The sequence below is a fragment of the Tamandua tetradactyla genome, chromosome 8 (genome assembly GCF_023851605.1).
Source record: "Tamandua tetradactyla isolate mTamTet1 chromosome 8, mTamTet1.pri, whole genome shotgun sequence".
NCBI lineage: Eukaryota > Metazoa > Chordata > Mammalia > Pilosa > Myrmecophagidae > Tamandua > Tamandua tetradactyla.
In genome coordinates this window covers 17,615,539-17,640,938 of record NC_135334.1, presented here as the reverse complement: position 1 = coordinate 17,640,938, position 25,400 = coordinate 17,615,539, and the positions used below count along the sequence as shown (strand labels likewise).

At 44.2% G+C, this 25,400-nt stretch overlaps 1 protein-coding gene across 1 annotated transcript in view; it reads right to left on the bottom strand.

Moving 5' to 3' along the window:
• Positions 1–23,820, bottom strand: part of CLMP (CXADR like cell adhesion molecule) — a 117,342-nt gene extending 93,522 nt beyond the window's left edge. The window contains exon 1 of the mRNA XM_077112623.1: positions 23,442–23,820. Coding sequence (XP_076968738.1) covers positions 23,442–23,466 — 25 coding nt within the window. The 5' untranslated portion in view covers positions 23,467–23,820. The remainder of the gene's footprint in view (positions 1–23,441) is intronic.
• Between the last annotated feature and the right edge of the window lie 1,580 nt (positions 23,821–25,400).

Genomic DNA, 25,400 nt, shown 5'->3' with positions numbered 1-25,400 from the left:
TACAAAATTTGGAAAATAAGGACAAAACTCACGAGGAAAATAACAATTGCCTAACATTTTGGTTCAGATTTCCTTCCAGCCTTTTTTCTATGCATTTATATATTTATGCAGTAGAGATCTTACTATACATAATAACAAAGTTTGTGGCCTTTTTGTTACTTAAGAGTATATCATGAGTACTTATCCAAATCATAAACATCTTTTGTAATCTATTTTAATAGCAGCACAATATTCAATCGTATGTGTTTGTGAATCGTAATTTACTTAGCCACTTTTCTATTGTGGGACATTTAGTTTGTGCCAGTATATTTGCTACAATAAACATTTTTGTATATACCCTTTTGTACATTATACTTGGTTATATTCTTAACTCAGGTTCCTGAGTGGAATTATCAGGAATTTTTTTTTGTATGCTGTATAGTGGGGGTCATTCATTTTCCATGTGAGTTTCCCATTATTGCAGCACCATTTGTTGAATATTTTCCCCCTCCCTTGGGAAATGCACGTGCCAGGAACCCAGGTCTCCCACATGGCAGGAGAGAATTCTACCACTGAACTACCCTTGCATCTCCTAGGGAATGTTCTTTGTGTGTGTGTTTCTTTTTTTCTTTAATATTTTTATTGGTAAAACAACATACAAACACAACCACTCTGAACATAAGTACATTCCATACTTGGTATACAATCAATGACTCAAAATATCATCACAAAGTTGTATATTCATTACCATGATCATTTCTTAGAACATTTGCATCACTCCAGAAAAAAAAAAAAGAAAAAACTCACACATAGCATACCCTTACCCCTCTCTCTCATTGATCACTAGTATTTCCATCTACCCAATATATTTTAATTTTTGTTTCCTCTATTTTTTTTCTATACTCCTTATCACTCCCTTTGATTGATCACTAGTATTTCTATCTACTCAAGTTGTTTATTTATATTTACTTATTTTTGGGTGCATGATCCGGGAATCAAACCTGGGTCTCCGGCATACAAGGTTAGCATTCTACCACTGAACCACCCGTGCACCCAGTTACTCAATTTATTTTAACATGTGTTCCCCCTATTATTTGTTTATTTTTTATCCATATTTTTTACTTATTTGTCCATACCATACATAAAAGGAGCATCAGACACAAGATTTACACAATCACAGTCTCATTGTGAAACCTATATTATTATACAATTGTTTTCAAGAAACAAGGCTACTGGAACACAGCTCTAGTTTCAGGCTCTTCCCTCTAGCCCCTCTAATACACTATAAACTAAAAAGGGGATATTTATATAATGTGTAAGAATAACCTCCAGGATAACCTCTTGACTCTGTTTGAAATCTCTCAGCCACTGTCACTTTTTTTTGTCTCATTTCTCTCTTCCCCCTTTTGGATGAGAAGGTTTTCTCAATCCCTTGATGCTGGGTCCCAACTCATTATAGGATTTCTGTCCCATGTTGGCAGGGAGGTTTACACCCCTAAGAGTCATGTCCCACTTAGAGACGGGGAGGGCAGTGAGTTTGCTTGTCATGTTGGCTGAGAGAGAAAGGCCACATCTGAGCAACAAAAGAGGTTCTCTGGGGATGACTCTTGGGCCTAATTTTAAGTAGGTTTAGCCTATCCTTTGTGGGGATAAATTTCATAGGAACAAACCCCAAGATTGAGAACTCGGCCTGTTGTTTGGTTGTCCCCACTGCTTGCAAGAATAATAGGAACTCTCCAAATGGGGAAGTTGAATTTTCCCCCTTTCTCCCCATTCTTTACCATTTGGCATGATACCCATTTGGGATGCACTAGATGTCACATCATGTACCTTTGGATACAGAACAGGAGCTTCATTCTCTTCTATCATTATCCTCTTTTCCTAGACTTCCCCAGAATAGTTACCAGTAAGAGCAGAGATGGTTTGCTTTAGCCCCATAAAAAATAGTAATTGTCTAGGAAGGATGGTAGTACAAGGATAATCCTATAATGAGCTATGTGTCACCTGTGGTTTGGGGGTTAGCCTGTGCCAGCCATGGTGCTGGTATCAGTGAGACCGTGGGCAGTCACCCTATGGGGCTGCCTTTCCTGTGGCTGGAGCCACTATGTAGGCTGGATTCTGGGGGGAGTCCCTGATTCTGTCCTGTTATTCCTATAACATTCCATGCTAGTCAGCCCATAGGGCAGCTTATATTTGTAAAGCCTGGTCTCTGTGTGTATGTGCCAAATGGGGGCCTGTGCAACATAACCCTACAGTGTCCTGACACCCTACAAAAGCTTTTAGTGCATCTGATCTCATGTCAGGAGTCAACGTGGTAGGGGAAAGAGCAATAGGCTTTGCAACAAGATACCAAGACAGTTTCTGATTTTGGTCAAGTTTCCTTTTCTTTTTGTTTTGAACATTTGTATGACACCAGAAAAAAGAAAGAAGAAACTCATACATACATATCATACCCTTCTCCACTCCCTCTCATTGACCACTAGTATTTCCATCTATCCAATTTATTTTAATCTTCGTCCCATTATTTGTTTATTTTTTATCCATATTTTTTACTCATCTTTCCATACCCTGGATAAAAGGAGCATCAGACACAAGGTTTTCACAATCACACAGTCACATTGTAAAACTATCATTATACAATCGTCTTCAAGAAACAAGGCTACTGGAACACAGCCAAGTTTCTTGATCTCCATGTGACTTACCTTCCTCTTCTGTAAAATGGGTGTTGGAATGCACATTTTGCAGATAAGGAGACTGAGGCTCAGGGATAAGTAACTTGCCTAAGATCACATAGCAAGTAAATAATGGAGCCATGCACAGCTCTCCACCCCCCGAGCAGATTTTAAAAATTCCAGCCCTAGGAATTTAAACTTCTGTAAACCTCGTGCTTTCCACCTGAGGTGGATGCCAGCACATTGTCCATCAGAGTAAAGCTCTTCTTCACTTCCTTAATGCTCTTCCTACTACAATACCAACTCCTTGGGCGGGCCACGGTGGCTCGGCAGGTAAGAGTGCTTGCCTGCCAGGCCCGAGGACCCGGGTTCGATTTCTGGTGCCTGCCCATGTAAAAAAAAAAAAAAAAAAAAAATATATATATATATATATATATATATATATATATACCAACTCCTAGTCCTCTCTTTCGCATCTGATTGTCTTGGAATAGGAAACAGTTTGAAATTTTTTGTTGGCTATTATAGATAATAGGAAATTCTAATTATTTCCTTTTTGGCTATTCAGGGAAGCAGGATGGTTAACAGGAAGAGATGACACAAGCCAAGACTGTCTGGACAAAACTGCATTCTATCCTGAGTCTGACTAAAGCACTATCTCCCAAAATATATTCCACATCTGGCTATGACATTGGGTCTCCTTGTTTTGCTAAACACTGAGAAAATAAATAACAGAGCTTCTCACTTGCTGCCTCCAGCCTCTCTTTGAGGACATGTTTGGTCTCTGGGGAGACTTTTTGCAATTGATGAACTTCCTTGTCTATCTATCTTCTGAAGAAGGCCCTTCTGTCTGCAGGCAATGTCCTAGAATCCTCTACATTACACTTAAGGCTTAGCTGCCGTGAATTTTCATGTTTGTTTGTTTTTTTTGCATGAGCAGGCACCAGGAATCAAACCCAGGTCTCTGGCACAGCAGGCAAGAACTCTACCTGTTGAGCCACTGTGGCCCGCCCCCATGAATTTTCTTTAATCTAGAAACAAGGAAGCACTTAGGATTTTTTTTTAAAAAATTGGTTATTTAAGGGTTATTACTTAATTCATTTTCAATTACTCAACCCAGTGTTTTTTCCATTGGCTGAAGCCATCTGGTTTGTGTTCATTGTGAAACACTAGTGGGATGTTAAACTTTTGAAAGTACAGGCAGGGAAGTGGGGGCAAAAAGCCTCTCTATTGCAAAAATGGTTGCTTTCCTTTTGTCTTCCCTGCCCCCAAAATGCAGCTGGAAGTTCTTTAGCTTTGCCTGGATTGCAATTTATTTAGGGCATTGTATTTATTGACAAAGGCTGCAAGCTTATGAATCTCAGTTGTACTGAGGACAGAACTCAGGGCAAAATGTTTGTCACTAGATCGCGCATAGAAGAGCTTACTCTGAAGGACCATGTCCTAGGCTCTAAATCAGGTGAAAAGTTTAAGGTTCACAGATGGTTCTCCTCCTTGGGAGTTAAGTTAGCTCCTAAGGTCTTCTTATCCAGCAATTCCTTTCCACTAGGGTGGAAACTAGTGCTGCCAGTCCCATGAAGATATTTTCATCATTTCACAAGAGAGAAAGAAAACACATTGAGGACATAATAACGTGCATGTGTGTAAAATAGAGATAATATTAGTAAAATACTTAGGGCAGTGCTAGGCATAGAACTAGCATTCAACAAATGTTAACTGCCATAGACAGAGGCGCCCATGTGCAGATGTCAGCTCTCTTTTTTTTGTTGCTGCTGCTGAAAGGTCCTTGCTCGTTAGAAATAATTTTGATAGTGGGATGGTGGCTTGTATTTTCTTTACTGCCTATAGTCAGCAATATTTAAAAAGTGGACACCTGATTTAATTCTCCAATTTATTTTTGAAATTTTACCGGTGTCTGAAGTACAGAAGTCAGAGAGATGCTAATCTATGTATGTCTACACTTCAAATCAAATCTTGTATAATCCATTAGTGAATTCCTTTTCAAGTGACCTAAGAAACCTTAGCCATTTGGCCTTTCCACATGCAGTCCACCACAAGGTATGGATATCTCCAGAAGGGAATTTAGACTAGTGGTCCACAGCTACCACTACTCTGTTGATTTGAACAAGCAATTGCCCACTTGCTGCGATCTCATCTCTCCTAGCTCAGATCTATTCTCTCCCAGTTAATAAGATAAGCAGACAATAAAACTGCTTATCTTCTCTTGGCTCATTAGCTCATGATGATACTCCTGGAGACAGGGACCTCTCTCCCCTCAGAGACAACAATCCCTGCGATTTCCTTACAATGGCCAAGCTGTCATACGTTTCTCACCTTGGCTGTGAATTAAACAGTCTATGTTGAGGGTATAGTGTATGCATCTCCTTGACTGTATCTCATCTGAGTGAAAAATCACCGTTTTGGATGTATTATACTAGCGCTTCATGTGTGGTGTGTGCTTTGAAAGACACTGTTATGGGTTGAATGGTGTCCCCCCAAAAAGGCATGTTCATCTCCTGTCCTGTGAATGTGACCTTATTTAGAAATGTGACCTGATCTTTGAAGATGTGATTAGTTAAAATGAGGCCAAACTGGATTGGGTTGAGCCCTCATCCAATAAGACTGGGGTTCTTATAAAGAGAAGGAAATTTGGACACAGACAGACAGAGAGAGGGAAGATGGCCATTTGGAAATGGAGGCAGAGATTGGAGTTGTGCTGCCCACAAGCCAAAGAATGCCAGGGATTGTCGGTCACTGCCAGAGGCAGCACAGAGGCCTGGAATAGATTCCTCTCTAGAGCCTGAAGAGGGAGCCTGGCCCTGCTCACCTTTGTAGGCTCCTTTGGTGGAAGTTTCCAGGAATGGAGAGGCTTCTGTTCAGAGTAGAAAGTTCTTCCAAATCAGAAGAACTATTCTAGAGTGGACTGGGCTCTTTGTAAGTTTCAAGCTTCCTGTAGTTTGCACAAATGAAGGATGGATGATCATCTCCCGGAAGGGGATTTCTGCTAGGTGGAACAGACGGACTTATAAAAGTTTTTCAACAAGTCTATATTTTAATGGCCTGCAGAGATGAGCTGATGCTCATTATTATGAAGAGTAGTCAGAGGGAATTTGGTAAACATGAGGTAAAGGCACTTCTTTCCCATGAGGCAGAGAGAATATTAGTGGGTACACTGGAGATTACACATCTAGATAGTTGAGTGTTTGTGCTAGAAGGAAGTTTAGAAACTTTGGAAGTTTCACTCTTGCCTCTCTAAACAAGAGCTATCTTGCCCTATAATGGGAAGGCCCAGTGTCAACCAAGTATCCTGGCTTTGCTCAACAGGGAGGCTGGCAAGTATCATGGCACCCTTTCACAATCTCTAATTTAAGTGGATACATTCCTGCAAGCAATCTTTGAAAATATGTGCAATGCTTTAAAATTCTGTGGGTTGCTGGGCCAAGAGCCAGGACAATGGGCTGGAGTCCCAGCTCTGCCATTAACCAACTATATGATCTTAGGAAAGCCACCTAACCTCTCTGGGCCTCAGTTTCTTTCCTTCTCTCTCTCCCTCTTTCCTACCCTCTCTTCCTGCTTCCATCTTCCATTTCTTCCTTTTCTTCCTGTGAGGTGTTCCCCATGGACCAGTGGCACTGGCATTGTCTAGGAAATTGTTGGAAATGCAGAATCTCAGGCCCCACTTGCTCAATCAGAATCTGCGTTCTGACAAGATTCCCCAGGTGATTCATAAGCGCCTGAATGTCTGAGACGCACTGATTTAGCTGACTTGGATAGTATATTAATTTATGGCACCAGGTCTGGATTCAGACTGCCTGGCTTCAAATCCTGACTTCATTGTTTTCTAGCTGTGTAACCATTAACAAGTTCTTAACTTGTGTAACATTCACTGCCTTCATCTGTAAAGTGGGGATCCTACTTGGTAGGGTGTCACAAGCATTAAAGGAAATTAGGTCTATATAGAGCTTTGCACATAATAAGGCTCATGAAATGACATTTTTCATTTCTGAAATTTCTCTGTTGCTATGCATGCCATACAGAAAAGAACTTAAGTATTTACTCATGGTATATTTATTAAGCATCTTCTAAGCTTCAAGGATATGGAAGTGAGCAAACATAGACAAAGTCCAGGCTCTCACAGCAAGAACATGAACAGAGGTGAAAAAGAATATTTCAAATCGTGATAAATATTAGGAAGAAAATAAACCAGGGTAGTATGATGGTGACTGGGCAGAGGTTCTGAGTAGACGGGTGGTTTAGGAAACATCTCACCAAGGGAGTATTTGCCCTGAAACCTGAAGAGCAAGGAGCCAACCTTGCAAAGATTTGGGGAAAGAGCATTACAGGATGAGGGAAAAATAAGTTCAAAGACCCCCGAAACAGAAACTACATTGGCATCTTCAGGGGTTGAAAAGAGTCAATGGTCTGGAAAGAGGTTGGAAGGGAGGTGGTGGGAGACATTAGAAGCTAGAAAGGGTCCGAGTATGTCAGGTCTTGTAGGCATGGGAAGAAGATCTGGCTCTACTCTAAGTGCAAGGGTATAACTGGGAGCAGAGGGAGAGAAGCAGCATTTGAGGCTGGGACTGGGGAGGGGGCTTGCAGGTGAGGGTGTGTGTGTATGTGCAGGTTAGAAGGTCTCTGGTTCCACCTATAGAACTTTTTGTTCAAACCTCACCATCAAGAGCAGCCAGCTCACACTGCCTGCACTTAGAAAGAACTTGAGCAATTGGATCTGCAGTTCTCCCGCAAGGGAACACTGCAGGGCTCTACAACTGTAGAACAGAAAGGTACCCCAGAAAGTGAGTTGCCCAAGGTCACTTCTCAACCTCACCTGAGGTTTATCCAAAAATTGGTTCATAAAGTATGAATATGTTATTTCCTAAGTGACATTGAATAGCTATTTCATAACCATCTCTACTCCACACCACACCTTGAGCCCTTTCACCTTCTTTCCCTTCCTATCCCCAGGCTCTGGGTCTCCAGGTTCCTGCTCCCTCACCCACCGCCTGCTGCATGCCCTCCAGGGACTGCACACTGTCTCTCCTCAAGTCACAATGTTCTTGTTCCACCCTTGGCTGAAGTAAGAGCTTCCAGCACAACTATCCTTTTCTAAAACTCCCATTTCACTTATGGTTTGTACCAAACATTTCGGCATTTGACTACATTCTGTCTACATTGTTCTCCCATTCGTTTTCCTCTGTCGGTCTGATGCGGACCAGGGTAAACTCCCGAGGTCTTTGGGTTGCATCCAGTCCCACCCTCGCCCACAGTATCATGCACCCAGCAGTTGCTCTATCATTGAAATCCGTAGCTTTTTTGGTAGGATCTACCTGCAACTAAGTCCTTTGAGATCCCAGGAAAATAACATGCATAGAAGAAATTACTGTTATAAAGCCAATCTAGGTCAGAAATATCTCCCCATATTATGAGAAAAATGACAGTTTGATTCCTTGATGTCAGGGTGGGATTAACGTCACAGGAAAATTCAGCTTTGTCTGAAACAGGTTTAAAAGAGTGGACGAACACATTCACCTTGGGGCCTGCCTATCACTCCCTTCCCCTGGCTGCCCTTATTTCAGAGCTCCCTATAGGCCTGTGACGGGGAGAGAATGAAAGTTGAGGAATGTAGGTGTTCTAGTTTGCTAGCTGCCGGAATGTAGTATACTGGAAACAGAACGGCTTCTAAAAGGGGAATTTAATAAGTTTAGAATTTACAGTTCTAAGGCCGAGAAAATGTCCCAATTAAAACAAGTCCATAGAAATGTCCAAACAAAGGCATCCAGGGAAAGATACCTTGGTTCAAGAAGGCCGATGAAGTTCAGGGTCTCTCTCTCAAGTGAGAAGGCACTTGGTGAACACAGTCAGAGTTTCTGTCTCAGCTGGAAAGGCATGTGGTGAACACGGTCAGGGTTCCTCTCTTCTCTGGAAGGGCACATGGTGAACGTGGCATCATCTGCTAGCTTCTTCTCCTGGCTTCCTGTTTCATGAAGCTCTCCAGGAGGCGTTTTCCTCCTTTATCTCCAAAGGTCACTGGCTGGTGGACTCTCTGCTTCGTGGTGCTGCAGCATTCTCTGCTCTCTCTGAATCTCCCTCTGAAATGTTTCCTCTTTTATAGGACTCCAGTAAACCAATCAAGACCCACCCAAATGGGTGGAGACATGTTGTCACCTAATCCAGTTTAACAACCACTCTTGACCAAATCACATCATCCAAGGAAATGATCCAATCACAGTCTCAAACATACAGTATTGAATAAGGATTATTCTACTTTTATGAAATGGGATTTTGATTAAAACATGGCTTTTCTAGGGGGCATACATCCCTTCAAACCAGCACAGTAGGCTAGGCTTCTTTTCATTTGAGGCTGCTCTACAACCCTAGAAATACAAATATATTTTCCTAACTTGCTTGATTCTGTTATTTTAATATCTCACAGTCAGGGTTTTAGTGCAAAGAGATGAAAAGGTGGCATGCTGTGGCCATTTAAAACACTTGAGCATTTGCTTTGATCCAGGTCTACTCTGAGATAAGTCAGAGCCCAGAGAAAGCATACGGAAGTCTCTTCAACAAATGGTGCTGGAATATCCATTTCCAAAAGTAGGAAGTTGGATCCTCATCTCACACCACATACAAAAACTAACTCTATCAGTGGTAGAATTCTTGCCTGCCATGTGGGAGACCTGGGTTTTATTCCCAGCCCAAGCACTTCCCAAAAAACAAATAAAAACACAAAAAATTCAACAAATGCTGCTGCAGGATCCTCACATGGAAAAAGAATGAAATGTGACCCCCACCATACAGCATACAAAAACAACAACAACAACAACAAAACTAACTCTAAACAGATCAAGGACCTAAACATAAGAGCTGAAACCATTAGAAGAAAACATGGCGGGGGGGAACCTTATAACTTTGCATTTGGTAGTGATTTCTTAGATATGACACCAAGAGCAGGAGCAACAAAAGAAAAAATAAATGAATTGAATTTCATCAAAATTAAAAACTTTTGTACATTTAAGGATACTATCACAAAACTGAACTATAACCTACAGAATAGGAGAAAATAATTGGTAACCATATATCCGATAAGGTTTAATGTCCAGAATACATAGAATGCTGCAACAACTCAATAACAAAAAGGCAAATAACCCAATTTAAAAATGAGCAAAGGACTTGAAAAGACATTTCTCTAAAGAATATATATGAATGGCCAATAAGGATGTGAAAAGATGCTCAAAAACACTGGTCATCAGGGAAATGCCAATCAAAACCACAATGGGATAGCATTTCACACACAGTAAGTGTTTGCAAGGATGTGGAGTAATTGGAACCCTTATACATTGCTGATGGGGATGTAAAATGGTGCAGCCACTATGGAAACCAGTTTGGAAGCACTTCAGAAAGTTAAAAATAGAATTACCATATGACTCAGCAATTCCACTTCTTGGTATATACTCAAAAGAACTGAAAGTGGGACTTGAACAGATATTTGAACACCAACATGTATAACAGCATTGTTCATGATAGCCAAAAGATATAAGCATCTGTTCATTGACAGACGAATGGATAAACAAAATGTGGTATATCCATACAATGGAGAATTATTCAGCCATAAAAAAGAATGAAGTTCTGATGCATGCCACAACATGGATGAAACTTGAAGATATCATGTTGAGTGAAATAAGCCAGAAACAAATAGACAAATATTGAATGACCTTGCTTACAATGCCCAGAATAAGCAAATTTTATAGGAATAGATTATATTACAAGGCAGGGGCAGTTACTGCTTAATGGGTGCAGAGTTTCCATGTGAGGTGATGAAAAAGTGAGCGTAATGGATGTTGTTTGATGGTAGCATAATATTCTAAATGTGATGAATACCACTGAACTGTACACTTGAAAGTGGTTCAAATGGGAAATTCTGAGTTGTATGTATGTTACTACAATAAAAAGTAAAAAAATAATGAGGCATATGGGAGTTGGCCAAGCACCTCCTTATCTGCAGCACAGATTCAATTACTTTTGTTTATGTCCCAAGCAAGGTGTGACCAGGGGGAAGGATGGATTGGCTCATGGGTAAGAGCTTATTTGCAAATCTGGGCCAGGTTCTGGGTCAAGCGGCCAGGCACCAAACAGGAAAACATGTAGTTTTGAAACTTAATACTTAATACTTCCTGAATACCTAATAGTCTCATTATCCCTTCAGTAGATTACTGTTAGGGGCCACTCTTTGCCAAGCATGGTTCCCGTTATATCCTTTGTCTTCAGTGCTTTTATTTCATGGTCAAGTTCCCTGGCTCCCCAAGGACTGCCTGCTGCTGTCCTTGCACATATGCTTATTCAAAATACAGAATCTCAGGCCCCATCCCTGAGTCACAATTTGCATTTTAACAAGATTTCCAGGGAATGCAAAAAGTGTTTGAGGCCTCTAGAGCAGACCTCACATCTTGTTTTGGCAGGAATTGGAGCAAGGGGGAGGTGTCCCTGAAAGATGTGACCTGGGAAAACATTAGCTTAGCTTAGGGTCAGGTGAGAGCGAAGCCCTTGGGAAATAGGGGGGCCTCTTATCAAAACTGGAGGGTGGTGAGGTAAGAACTTGGAAAGGTGGGAAAGGATGACAGAAAGGACAAGAGGGAACATTCAGAAGATGAGCTTCATGTATTAGCTAATCTAACTTGAACGGTTAGTTTACCTGAATACCATAATTACATGGTAATGTGTGAGATCTTGTTGGTTGGTACAGGTTAGTTTGGTGCCCTGTTATTTCCCAGAGTAAACGAAAAAGTATTTGCAAAGTTTCCTTGGGATGCTGGGGAGAAAGGAGGAAATATTAAACTTTCCCAACTGGGGGATTCTTGACATTTTCACAAGCAGTGGGGGCAACCAATTCAATAGGCTGAGCTTGCCCCTATGAAGTTTATTTCTGCAGAGAAGAAGCTAAGCCTATTGATAATTATGCCTAAGAGTCACCTCCAGAGAACCTCTTTTGTTGCTCAGATGTGGCCAGTTTGGCAGGTGACCTTACTGCCTCCCCCACCCTATGTGGGACATGACTCTCAGGGGTGTAAAAATCTCCCTGGCAACGTGGGCCAGAACTCCCAGGATGAGCAGGGACCCAGCATCAAGGGATTGAGAAAGCCTTCTTGACCAAAAGGGGGAAGAGAGAAATGAGACAAAATAAAGCTTTAGTGGCTGAGAGGTTTCAAACAGAGTCCAGAGGTTATCCTGGAGGTTATTCTTATGCATTACATAGGTATCCCTTTTTAGTTCATGGTGTATTGGAGTGGCTGGAGGGAAGTACTTGAAACTGTTGAGCTGTGTTCCAGTAGCCTTGATTCTTGAAGATGATTGTATGAAAACTTTGTGTCTGATGCTCCTTATATCCAGGGTATGGACAATATGAGTAACAATATAATAATAAGGGTGGATCATGATGGCTTAGAAGGCAGAGTTCTTGCCTGTCATGCCAGAGACCCGTGTTCAATTCCCGGTGCCTGCCCATGTAAAAAAATAATAATAATAAGGATAACAAATAAATAAATAATAGGTGAAGATAAAGGGCAAAAATTAGGTAGATTGAATTACTGGGGGTCAATGAGTGGAAGACTTATGGGGTATGGGGTGTACGAGTTCTTTTTTTTTCTTTTTATTTCTTTTTCTTGAGTGATGCAAATGTTCTAAAAATGATCATGGTGAAGAATACACAACTATGTGATGAATTAAAAAAAAAGGTTTACCGAGTTCACACTTGTTCTTTTTCTCCCTCTCCCCCCTCCTTCTCTTTCTCTCTCTTATTAAGTGCCAGACCTAGGAGCAGGCCATGCTGAAACAGAGAGGGAAAAAGAGCAAGAGGAAGGTAGGGTGAAGGCAGCAGCCATGGGAGGGATTATCACCTGGATTCCTAGGGCATGGGAAGCTGCAAGGCTCCGGGAATGGGGCATGATAGGCAGTGGAGCAGAGACGGTAGTTGCAGAGAGGTGGCCTCCTTTCCAGCTTCTCCTTCATTGAGGAGGGAGAAGGGGGGAGCAAGGCAGGAGCCTACTGTAGCCCTTGATTAGTCAGAGCACAGGTAAGCAATGGAACTTCTCCAGAGTTAAGCAGACGGAGACCCGGTCTTCCCTAGAAGCAGAGACTCTGCTTTCTGGTTCAAGAATTCACTCTGAGTGGGAATTCTAGGTCCTCAGAAATCTGGGACACTTGGTTTAGCCCTCTCAAACAGTGGGGGTGGGGAATGAATCACACTCTTCACTGTTCAGGTCAGTGGAAAAAAACATAATTCTCTTCTCACCTTGAGGTTTTCCTTACCTCCCAAATTTAAAAAGGAGATACAATTCAACACATTTTGAATTTGGGTGTTGGGCTCACTGGGTTCTAATTTTGGAAGGACAAATGACTGCCTGAGAAGTAGAGAATCTAGGAATGCAGACCTCCTGGTTAGACCAAACCCTCAAAGACCCAAGTAGATCTTGGTCCCTGTTTTGGTGTGTTAAAGCCGACAAAAATGCGATATACCAGAAATAGGTTGACTTTTACTATGGGGATTTATTAACTCACAATTTACAATTCCTAGGCCGCACAAAAAAGGTCCAAATTAAGGCATCAACAGGATGGTACCAGTGAGCTTGGGCTCCTTTTTCACGTGGTCATGCCTGCTGGTCCTTCTCTCCTGGGTTCCATTGCTTCCAGCTTCTGACTTCAGTGGGTTCCTCTCAGCTTCTATGGGACTTTTTTTCTGTGAACTTCTCTTAATGTCATCTCTCAGCTTCTCTATGCATTTTATCCTCTCATAAAGGACTCCAGCAAGAGGCTCCAGACTCACCTTGAGTGAGGCGGGTCACATCTCAATTGAAATAACCTAATCGAAAGATTCCACCTATCATAGGTCTACACCCACAGGAATGGATTAAAAGAACATGGCCTTGAGCCTCCAATCTCGGGTTTGTCCATATGAAACTTAATCCCGCAAGGATAGGCTAAAGCCTTCTTAAAATTAGGCATAACAGTCACCCCCAAGAGAACCTTTTCTGTTGCTCAGATGTGGCCTCTCTCTCTCGGCCGACACAGCAAGCAAACTCACTGCCCTCCTCCTCTCTACGCAGGACATGACTCCCAGGGGTGTGGACCTTCATGACAACGTGGGACAGAAATCCTAAAATGAGCTGGAACTCAGCATCAAGGGATTGAGAAAAGCTTCTTGACCAAAAGGGGGAAGAGCGAAATGAGACAAAATAAAGTATCAGTAGCTGAGAGATTTCAAACAGAGGCGAGAGATTATCCTGGAGGTTATTCCTACACATTAAATGGATATCATCTGTTTAGTTAAGTGTAATGGAGAGGCTGGAGGAACCTGCCTGAAAATGTGGAGCTGTGCTCCAGTGGCCATGTTTCTTGAAGATGATTGCATGATGATATGGCTGTCACAGTGTGACTGTGTGGTTGTGAGAGCCTTGTATCTGATGCTCCTTTTCTCTACCTTATCAACGGACAAGTAAAACATGTGGATTAAAAATGAATAAATAATAGGGGGAACAAATGTTCAAATAAATTTAGTGGGTTGAAATGCTGGTGATCAGTGAAGGGGAGGGGTAAAGCGTATGGTATGTATGAATTTTTTTCTGTCTTCTTTTTATTGCTTTTTCTGAATGGATGTAGATGTTCTAAGAAATGCTCATGATGATGAATATACAACTATGTGATGATAGTGTGAGTTATTGATTATATACCAAGAACGGAATGATCATATGATAAGAATGTTTGTGTTTGTATGTGGTTATGTAACATAAACGAAAAAGAAAAGAAAAGAAAAGAAAAGAACATGGCCTTTTCTGGGGTATCTAACAGCTTCAAACCACCGCAATCCCCAAGGGACTGTCCAGGTGTCAGTGTGCTGCCACTCATTCCTGTCTTTCCCGGATCAGCAGTGAAGCAGATCTTGGCTCATGTCTTCCATTTTGCTAGAGTCAAGCTGAACAGCCAATGGGAGGATGCTGTACCGTACCTTGGAAAACTCACGTTTCTGACCCATAAACTAGGGATAATAACACCTGCCTCCCAGGTCATTGTGAGGATACAAGAACTTACTTGTATGAAAGTCCTTGAGTCCCTAGTAACTAGGACTCAATAAAACATCACTTGACGCTGAGAGCAGAAATAGCCAAACAGTCAGCTGCCCAGGCTGCAAGTTGGCACAGGCATTAGGGAGCCTGCAGCAGAAAGGACAGAGCCTGGGAAAAGAAGGCTTCCATGCTCAGGGCTAAACAGCTCAGAAGGTTAATCTCCCAGAGCAGGTGCAGACAGTTGGGGCACAGATGGGGTCTATGAAACTCCCCGAAAGCCATCTGGGAAGTAGTCTGCAAGACAGAGAAGCAACAGTGGCCGAAGCCCCGAGGGTTGGACCTGATGTCCTGGTACCAGCTGACTTCAAGTTGACTCTCCAAATATCCATGGGTGGACCCTCTCTCAGCAGGGACAGTCACAATAATAACTATAGCGATTTATTAACTGTTTAACATGTACCAAAGAGGTCAGTTAATTTCTTTCCATGCATTACCTCATTTAAATTATGCAACAGACCTGTAGCATGTTATTTGTCCCCATGACAGGTGAGAAAATGAAGGTTAGGGAGCTGAAGTAATGTGCCCGAAGCCACACGATGATTACGTGGCCGAGCCAGGCTTCAAGCCAGGTTCTGAGGACCCCAGAGGCCCAGCCCTTCCAAGGGTTGCTACACTGCTGGCCTATGAAGAAGCTTTATGTGCCTTCCCCCACTCTTCCCTTGAAGAGTGATTGGAAATAATTGGAACTGTCACTGGAAGTAATGAGAAGTGACAGAGGTTGGGTTAGAAGGCCTCTTGCTCCAAGTCTGAACCACAGCCACAGACCCAAGCCTAAATTTAAACGATGAAGTCACAGAGCAATTTCCCTCTCAGGGATTTGCTTTTTCCTTTTTTTTTTTTCCTTTCCTTGAAAAGAACTAACAATATGTCAGGGACTGAGTCTCTGTTCAATACGATAGCTTTCTTCTGGAATAAAAAATAAAACATTCCTTCCTGGCTTGATCCTGTTTACTGTTTGCGTAAAGGAAGATGATTAAACCTTGGGTGAAGAGCCCACTGTTTTTAATCCAGAGATCCAAACTCACTGATGTATTTCTTTCCTAACATCCTACAAGGGGTGAGGAAATAGAGGCAGCTGCGTAGCTGGCTGTGTGTTCTGACGAAGAATGAGACCATAACTTTCAAGGGGCGAGGACATGGGGAGGCTCAGTCCTTCCACGAAGCATCAGGACAAATGCCAGGAACACGTACTGTTTAATCAATCTGGGGGTCAGCCATCAGCCCACCAGCTACTGATACAGCATCCACTTCACTAATGTTCAAGTGCTCGGAGAAAGAGGGCAATGGCAGCCGCCGTGCCTGAAGACTTTTGCCAGAGGAGCACCCTAACGCCCAAGAAGGCGCATCATTAAGTTGCTTCCTCTTTGGGACTCCAGAAACCTTGGTACTTTCCTCCATTTTTTCATATATCTGTAATTCTTTGTGACTATCTCGCCTGCTGCTGGCTGTGAGTTTTTTCCATGGTAAGGACAGTGCCTTCTTCATTACTGGAGTCTTAGAAGGAGCTGAGTATTGTTTTGTGAGTGAGTCAGTAGGAGTGAATGAAGTATGAGACGTTGTAGTATGGATTTGTGCGCTACAGAAAAGCCTAAAAGGGTGATCAATGAATGAGCTGCTGCTGCGGTGCCTGAAAGAGAATGAGCTCGGAGAAGCTGCTCTATAAACACCAGGAGGCTGGCTGTCCTAGCCTCCTTCTCATCCTCTGTCATTTCTGTTTCTCTCTCTTCCTCCTTCTCCTCATCTTTCTTCTCCTTTTGTGACCCAAACTCCCCCGATTCCCTTTGCTTCCGCTTTTCTGAAAAATCTCCCGTATTCCATACCGACTGGAGAACTATCCTGAAGACAGTTGCTCCTCAGTGTGAGCACAGAGGAAACCACTTTCTCCCCTGCCTTCCAGGGAAACAAAGCAGCATTCAATCTTATCGCCACCAGACTTTGGCTCCACACACCAAGTGGTCCGACTCACTGCTGCTAACAAAATAAAGTTGTTGTTGTTTTTTTTTTTTGTATTTCAGCATTCTTCCCCATTTTGGTCTCTATGATGCCAAAGGAAATAAACTTTCATTTTTCCAGAACGCAGACAGTTAAGCTCAGAGAACCAGGATTTTGTGTGTGTGTGTGAACAACCTGCACTCTTTTTTTTGGAAACCAAGTGAAACAGGAATTTAACCTGAAAAAGCCACATGTAGGGCAAGTTCTGCCCAATTCGTACACTTTCGCTGGTCATGGCCTTGGGGTCATGAGCTAGGATGGGGCGCTCGTGCACCTCTCCCCAAAATAAGGCGACATCTCCACAACACACACCTTGAGCAATACCTGAGTCTTCTGACTATTTAGAAGGAATTGGCAATCCGTGTATAATATATGCAGTAATTCTGAGTTATAAACAACAGTCATTAACCCAAATAAACTATGTCTTAACCATTCGTGAATGGAATGGGGGGAGGGGATGGGTGATAAATCTCCTAACACAATTTTCCACTCCGGGGTTCATCCTTCAGCCTGACCCTCTTCTCCTTGGCCAAACAGAGGTGTGGATTTCAGAGCAACTATTCTGTGCAGCCTGGTAAATGGAGGGCAATCCAAGGTCCTGGGTTGGTATTCTGACTCAGCTGTTTACTAACAGGGTAAACTTAAGAAGTTCACTTTACTTCTCAGAGCCTCCGTTTATTTATCTGTCAAATGGAGTAATAATGACATTTACTCTCTGAGGTGGTTTGAGCAGGAGAGAAGGTATGCTAATGTACTCTGCAAACTATTAAATCCCATACAAATGTAAGTAATTAACCATCTGTCTACCCATAGAGTCCCCTCCCAGGTTAACCAAGGTCAGGTTAGTACTACAAGTGGGCTAATAATACATAATTCTCATGTCAAAACCCAACCACAGTCCATATATATATGCAGACTGCAAGGGATTTGTCAAGCTGTACATTTAATGTGCATACTTTATTTCATGCAAATGATGCCTCTATGAAAAAAAAGTAGAAGAAAATACTTAACATTTGCAAATAGTTTCACACAAGAGACCCTTTACACTGAAGTTTATTTGGGGTTGTTTTGTGGGCACAACCCACAAAAGGATGAGGTCCTTTGGTGAGGTATTTCAATGACTAAACTTACTGGGCAGGGGACCTGGCCTGGATGGTGGTCCGGGGCTAACAGTGCATCAGCGCAACTGCAGGAGGGAGGTGGTAACTGCTCTCTTCACATGGTTAGTGGACCCTTCGGGTGTCCCTTATAACCACATGCAACCAAACGCCACGAGCGCCTGAAGAAACAGATAAACATGGTCTCGCCCACGTGTCCCTGATCAGAATCACATCTACATCGGCAGGCAAATTCTCAGAATTAAAAAAAAAATCAGTGAGGCAGAGGACAAAACAGGTCCAGAGTGGATGATATGCCCAGGGTAATGCAGCAAAATCCTGAAGGCCGGTGTCTTGGAGCAGCTAGAAGTAAAAATGAAAGGTCGTGGAACTGTAGCCCATACCAAACTTTAAAATTTATTGTATAACTTCTTGTTAAAATGTACTCAGATATTTGTTTTTTGCTTTTTTGTATATATGCTATTTTTCACAATTAAAAAAAAAGTTAAAAAAATTATGAAGACCCTAAAGCTATTGATTTCCAGTATTGTTCCTTTTTCTTGAATAAGCCAGACATCATACATAACACTGCAGAAGTTTCCAGGATTTCCAGTTATGATGGCTACATTGAAATGTTACGACATCTGCCCTATTTTTCAGGCAACGTCTCAACATAAAATCCAATGCCAATTATTCAGCATTTAGCTCATTTAACTGAAGCATCTGAAGAGCAACTGTGATCTTGGAGCTTAACCACATGAGCTGAAAAGGAGGGAGAGACATTTTTCTATTTCAAGAATGTGTGATAGCATAGATCACGGAATTAGAGTTTTAGTCTGTGCCCTTCTACTAAGCCAGCTGTGTAACCTTAACCCAGTTTCTCTGAACTGCAGTTTCTTCTTCATGATAAAAAAAGGCTAGGTCTAGTTTAAAGGTTAACTTGGGTTCCAAGGAAGGGTGTCAGGAGGTCAAAGGATCCCTAGAAATTGTAGGCAACATTTGATGTATATGTGTCTTTTCCTGGGGAGTGGAGTCATAATTTTCACTAGAATCTCAGTAAGATCTGGGGTCAAAATTTTAAGCACCACTGACTTAAATAGTTTCTAAGCTTTTCCTCAGTTCTGACAATCTCTGACTCTACCCTTTAAAAATGTCTGTCTGGTTCATCGTCATCAGGTACATTCACGAAAAATAAACACATATGTACACTGCCTAGCCGAGCACAAGACAAATACAAGAGGAGACAAGACATGAGCCTACTGGGAATTTATCACTATGATTACCATTAACTTTAATGTGGGAAGATGAGGGTATTATGAAATTCTACTAGACCTGCCATTACATTACAGACTGACGGTTACGCATTCAAGCTTTCCTCAAACTCATTTTCTGGGCAGCCAAGTTCTTTTTATATCCTGGCAGAGGTGTCAAAGAAGGCTTTTGTTCATCCAGTACTAACATAGTTGATACAACAAAGTAAGTTTGTATAACAGATATATTACCTGGTCCTTGTCCACATAATGTTCTATGTATAATAATAACAATAATAAATAATGGACTGGTCCTATTTACGTTAAAGGAAAAGGAAGCATAGAAATGAATTGAATTAAAACTGGGCTCTTTGCAATTTTGTTGAGCCATAGTCAAAGAGTAACAATCCTTCAAATCATTCCCCTCTTTTGACCTTAAATGTTCTGCATTTCAAAAATCCAGTTCTCTTGACAAATAGCACACAAGTTTTCAGCTTATGCATCATCCTGAAAGTGAGGTGCAGATGGGTGAGACACAGTCCCCAACTTCATGGAACCGCTACTCTAATGGGGAAATTAGATAGGCATTCAGATCACCATAATAAAAAGTAGCATATGAGAAGAGCTAATGGAATTCAAATGAAGGAAAGAAAGAGAACATTCTGTTAGTAAAATCATGGGAGGGTATATGAAGGAAGAAGCATTTGAGTTGAGACTTGCAGAATGAATAAGATTTTGCGGTAGAGAGTGAGAGGGCATTTTTGGTGGGAGGATTATCATAAACAAAACACAGAGCCAGAAAGCATGGAGCATGTTTAGGGCACAGGAAGTAACCAGGTTCCCTGTAGAGTTGGCTCAGGGGTAGGGGAGAGTAAGAGTGGTAGAAGTGAGGGTGAGGGGGGTGTGAACGATATTGTGTAAAATCTCTAATATCAGAACGAAGTGTTTCTATTTCATATCATAAGCAATAGGGCTACTGTAGGTCTTTGGAAGAAAGAAAGAAGATCATAGAGTTACAGTTTTGAATCCAAGTTTCCTTTCACTTTACAGATAGGGAGTCAGAACTAGAACCCAGAGAGCTTGCCAGATTCCCAAATACAAATTTTTTGCATTGGACCAGCTGCCTCACCAGGTGACACTGGTAGGAGTGAATAGGATGTAGGAAAGTCTAGAGAGAGGAGGCCAACATGGGAGCTGTAACAGAAATACAGGAGAGAATAACGAGAACCTGAATAGCAGGGGAAGTGGGGAGGAGTGATGGTCAGAGGTGGGGCTGGGGCAGAGTTGCATCCAGGGAGTCTCCCTTGTCTTCCCTCCACGGGGCTCAGAGCACTTCTTGTTCATTTCCATCAGGGAGGTGGGACATTTGACTGGACTGACTGCAAGCCCAGCAAGCAAAGAAGTCAACTGCCCAATGCTTGTTCTGACTATGAACTTTCAGCCCACCTGGTTCATTTGAGATACTGGGCATTCTCTAAGAACAATGAGGGCAGAAAACATGCCGGCCACGATTAGAAGCAGCCCTGAAACAGTCCATTTGAGGGTCCTGTAGATAATTTTAGGAAGGATTTGAGCAACTCAGTCTTTCCATTTGGGCTTTGCTAAAGTGCTCAGGCATACCCTGACTCAAGTCCACTTTGCAAATAAGGATTACATGCAGCCCACAGAGTTGCTTCCCCTATGGGCTGCTGAGCCATGTAGGGATGTCAGACACCTGGGGTTCCCTCAGTGTGGCTCCCCTCACATGCCTGTCTCAGGTCAGGGCTCCTGTCTCATCCCTTGTCCTGACTACAGCTCATGTCCTCTGTGCCTACTTACTTGAACAGTTTAATCACCTCAGAGCTGGGATGTCATGAATCCTAGTAAGTCTGACAAAGGCACAAATGTGTCAGGCACTTACTAGTAGGTGTAAATGACGAAAATCCAGTTGTGCAAAATTCTAAGCCAGTAATTCTCCTTTTCTTTTCTACATGACCTTTAGTCTGCAACAATTTCATAAAGACAGAACCAAGAAAGAAATCTCAAGAGGTATCTTCTATGATAAAGGAAGAGTATCAACCCAAAAGATTGTTTAATCATCACATATGTTAGGCACTCCATTAAAGAAAAGCCAAATGAATCAAAGGCATCTTTTGATGTTGGTCAGTTCTCCTTTCTCATGAAATTAAAAGGATGACCCTTCACCAGCGTTCAAGGATTGGCATGCCAGCTGATGTCAACTGGCCCCTGTAGCCAAAGCCACTTTTCACTTTCCACTGTAAACTGTGCCCAACACTATGCTGGTATAGAGCAAGTGCTCAAACCCTGTTAGTTGTGTTTCCCTTCCACAGGCCGTTCCTACAGAGCAGGGTCATGCTGAAATCTCATACTCTATGGAGAGGACTGACCTGGACTGACTTGTAAGGGTCCTTCGGTAGTGATGGAAGGCTGAATAGCAAGTGCTCTCGAGAGGTAGACAACCCCACCCATGCTGATTACCAGCTTGAAGCACTGAGCAAGTTACCTGACCGCTTTACACCTTGATTTCTTCATCTATAACATGGCTATAACAATAGCGGGTAGCAAAGAGGGTGTCTGTGAAGAATAAATGAGTTAGCAAGCAAGATAGAATATATAAAGTGCTCAGCATAATACGTATGTAATAAATGTTAGCTTTTTAAATAAGGCACCTTTCAGGTTGACTCTATCAAACCTCTAGAGAGAGGTAGCTTAGTGGTAGAGGTCAGGAAAGGTGAGAAAGTTACCATTCAGATATGTGACATGTGCACAGAAGCAGTATTGAAATACTTGGCCAATATCTAAGAGCTTAGAAAATAGTACCTCGCCCACCTGCCCTATTTGAGCAATACTTTTGGCTAGTTTGCCTCTTTTATTCTTCCATTCTGGGTGGGTGAAGTGGACATGCACACAGCCGGGTGTCTTTGCAAGGGTTCACTAAAAGAAGACAGAGACTTCTAGCCATCTATTTCAGGGTGACTTTTGAGCGCTTCTTCACTTTTATTTGTGGTTCTTCTAAACAGCAGACCCTCTAAAACTGCTGATGTTTTAAGCTTGCTGAGCTTAGACGATTCTTAGAAACCTCTAGTTTTCTTGTTTTAAGTGAAGGACTGAAGCCCTGGCAATGAATGAGTTGTCCAAGGTCACCCAGCTGGCTACTCAGTGCAAAGCCAGGGCTAGTTCTCCTGGAGCCCAGAGCAAAGCTCGCTCTACCACACCTGCCCAGCTCTTTGATTTTCTTAGTTCTGGCTCATTTGTGGTTGTATTCAGGCTGACCCCTAGCATCCCGGGGAGGATATCAGTGACTTCCTCAGCCTCCCCTCTTCCAGGCCCGGGCTTGTCGGCGCCTTTCCTGCCCCTGACACTGTAGGTATTCCTTCTCCCTCCTGCTGGCTCCTGCCCACACACATCCCTGATGTGTCCTTTCTTGCAATCCTGCCCACTTCCAGCCCAGGCAGGTCAGCCTGTGCCTCAGGACTTCCCAGACATGGGAGACCTGCCTGGGGTAGTACCCAAAAAGGAGACACTGAGGGTTCTTTTCTTTGTCCCAGACCTTGTATGTGAAAAACTGGTTCTTGGTTCATTTTTCTCTATCCTTCTCGTCCACTCCAGTTTTCCCCCCTCTTCCTCCCTCCCTTTGCTCAATCTGCCCCACCTTGCTCTTGGTCTTCTATTTTCTTGCTCATGTTCCTGTTTTCCCATTTTCTCTCTCCTTCCCAGTCCTTTCCAATTTCCCCCCTTTCCTCCCTTCCTAGTGCCATTTTCAGCGTGTGCCACCTTCCTGATTCTTCTTGGCCTCTGCCCCCTCCCGCCCTCCCCCTTTTTTTCCCTCTCTACAGTCCCTCTCCAGCCCTGTCTCTTCCCCCATTCCCTTCCTCTTACCCTTCAACACATCTGTTTGTAATCTGAGTCCTTTGAGGCCTGTTTGAAGCAAAAAAGCTCCCCCCTGCCCTCAGGAACCTGGCACAAAAATTCCTGGATAAACCTTCCCTCCCTCCCCCAATTTCCCCGTTTTCTCAGATATTCCTGAAACTAAATACCATCCTAAAAAGGACCCTGCACACCAAACAGTTCACGGCCAAACTCCACCAGAAGACTCCCTCCTCCCCTCCCTCGGCAGCCTGCTGGAGGGCCCAGATGTTTGAGACATTGTCGGTGGCCGACTGAGCTGCCCTCGCTGCCCAGATGTGCTCCCCCGTTGCAGGGAGGCTGGGACAGATGGCTCTGGCTCACTGCAGAGGACTCGGGGACAACGGTTCGGAACCAGTGGGTATCTGCGCCTGGTCGGAGGCCTGCGTTTGTCGGGGCCATGCAAACTCCCGCCTTCCCCGAGGCACTCACCTAGCAAGAGGAGGAGAAGGGACATCCCGATTCCCGTTGGCGGGCGCTTCCCGGCTCAGCCGCTCCCTGGCTCCGCGGCGGCCAGGCGCAGCCGACCGATCTTCCGCGAGCTGGGCGCGGTGCTTCGGGGCGCGCGCGGGGTGGCTGCAGCCATGTGCGGGCGCGGGAGTAAATCCCGCGCCCCTCGTCCCTGTTGCCCCGCACGGCGCGCTCCGGCCCTAGCGCAGCCCTGCGTCCAGGGACTTCCCGCGCTCGCCCCACCGGCTCGTGCTGGGACCCAGCGGGGATCAGAGTCAGGGAGGGAAAGGAGAGGCGGCAAGGCGCTCCCGCTTCGTGGAACACTTTTCCCAGTTTGGAAGAAATAAGGAATGAAGAAAGAGAGGGGGAAAAAAAAGAGTGAGCTGGAACCACATGGTTGCCTCCTACCGGCAGCCCCTCCCTCGCTCCCTCCCTCCTGCTCGCTCCCTCCCACCCACGTTTGGGGTTAGCTGGGGCGGGGGTGGGGGTGGGGGCGATCGGCCGCCCGAAGCGAGTTGGCCCACAGGCAGGGCTTCCCCCTCGGGGCGGGGAGCCAGGGCAGAGAGCGGGGTTAGGGGCCTCCAGGGGCGGTGTAGGATGGACTTGGTGTAAGAAAGAATCGGTGACATTCTGCCAAGGACCAGAGATGGATGAGGCCTTGTCAATTCCTCTCTGGTTCTGTTCTCATTTTGTCCGTCTCTCTACGTCTCTCTTGCATCTCTTCTTCTCGCGCTCATACAACCCTCTCTGCTTGCATTTCTCTCATGAATACGTCGCTCCTCTCTTCCACCCTCTCTCTCCATTTCTTTCCTATTTACATTCTCCTTGCCTCTCCTTTCTCATATCCTCGCTCCTTTCCCTTCTTTTCTCATCCCTCTTTTCTCCTCCCTTCTCCCCTCCCTGTCTGGCTTTGTTCGTCTGAAGCCACCAGACGACCGACCATTTATTTAGACAGTGAAGTGGCCAAGTGGGCGAGCTGACAATCAACCAGTTCGGTTGTCCCCCTCCGACTCAGTTCTCGGTCTTTGGTGTCCCACGACAGGCTGAGCCTCCCTTTTGGCTTTTTCTTGGCCCCACGCTTTTGCTCGTTGTCTTTCTGCTGTCCACGTTCGCAGTGGCTCAACCGAGCCATCAACCTGGCGGAGTGGGGACCCGGAACTCGTTCGGAACCCGACCTGTTAGGCAGCCTTGGTGCAAATTGCTCTGCACGTGGCGCCGGCCAAAATCTGCACCACCCCCTTTCGGAAAGAAAAGAAGGCAAAGGAAATGGAATTCCGTCCGTGCTAGGGCGGGCGCTCTGCGGGCGCCAAGGAGGCCCGCGGAGGGCTGTATGCGGGCGGCCGAGGGGACAGAGGGCGCGGCTCCAGGAGTGAGGAGCAGCCCCACGCGTCCCGTCGCGTCTGCTCCTGGGCCTGCCCTCGGGGGCCTGCAGCTCAGCGGGGACAGGAGGGGGCTGCAGGGGGAAAGGGCAGGGAGGGTCGGGCTCCGGTCTCGACTCCTGCGAGCTCGCGTCCTGCACGTGTGCCCTGGCGCCCTTTAAAGCCCTGGATGTCCCTAGAGCAGAGACCTCTCCCTCGGGCCTACTGAGGTAGGTGGATGCAATCGTTCACCTTCAGCCTTACTTGCGCCGGTCGGGGAACCTGGGGTGCAAGCTCAGAGAGGCCGGGCAGCTGTGGCTGTGAAGGAGATTAACCTCTAGGGCTGGCGGGCTGCTGGGTAATACGTTTGTCCCGTTTTGCCATTCCTCCTTAGAACCCAGGAGCTGTATAGTAAGTACTCTCTAATTAGCGAATCCTTCCCAGTTGTAATGAAAAGCAGTCCCATTTTACAGATGAGCAAAGCAGGGCCCAGAAAGGTTATGGGACTCTACCAAGGTCATTATGAAGCAAAAGCATGATTTGTTCTTCCAGCTTTGGGATCAGCTTTAGAGTTGCTTTAGTA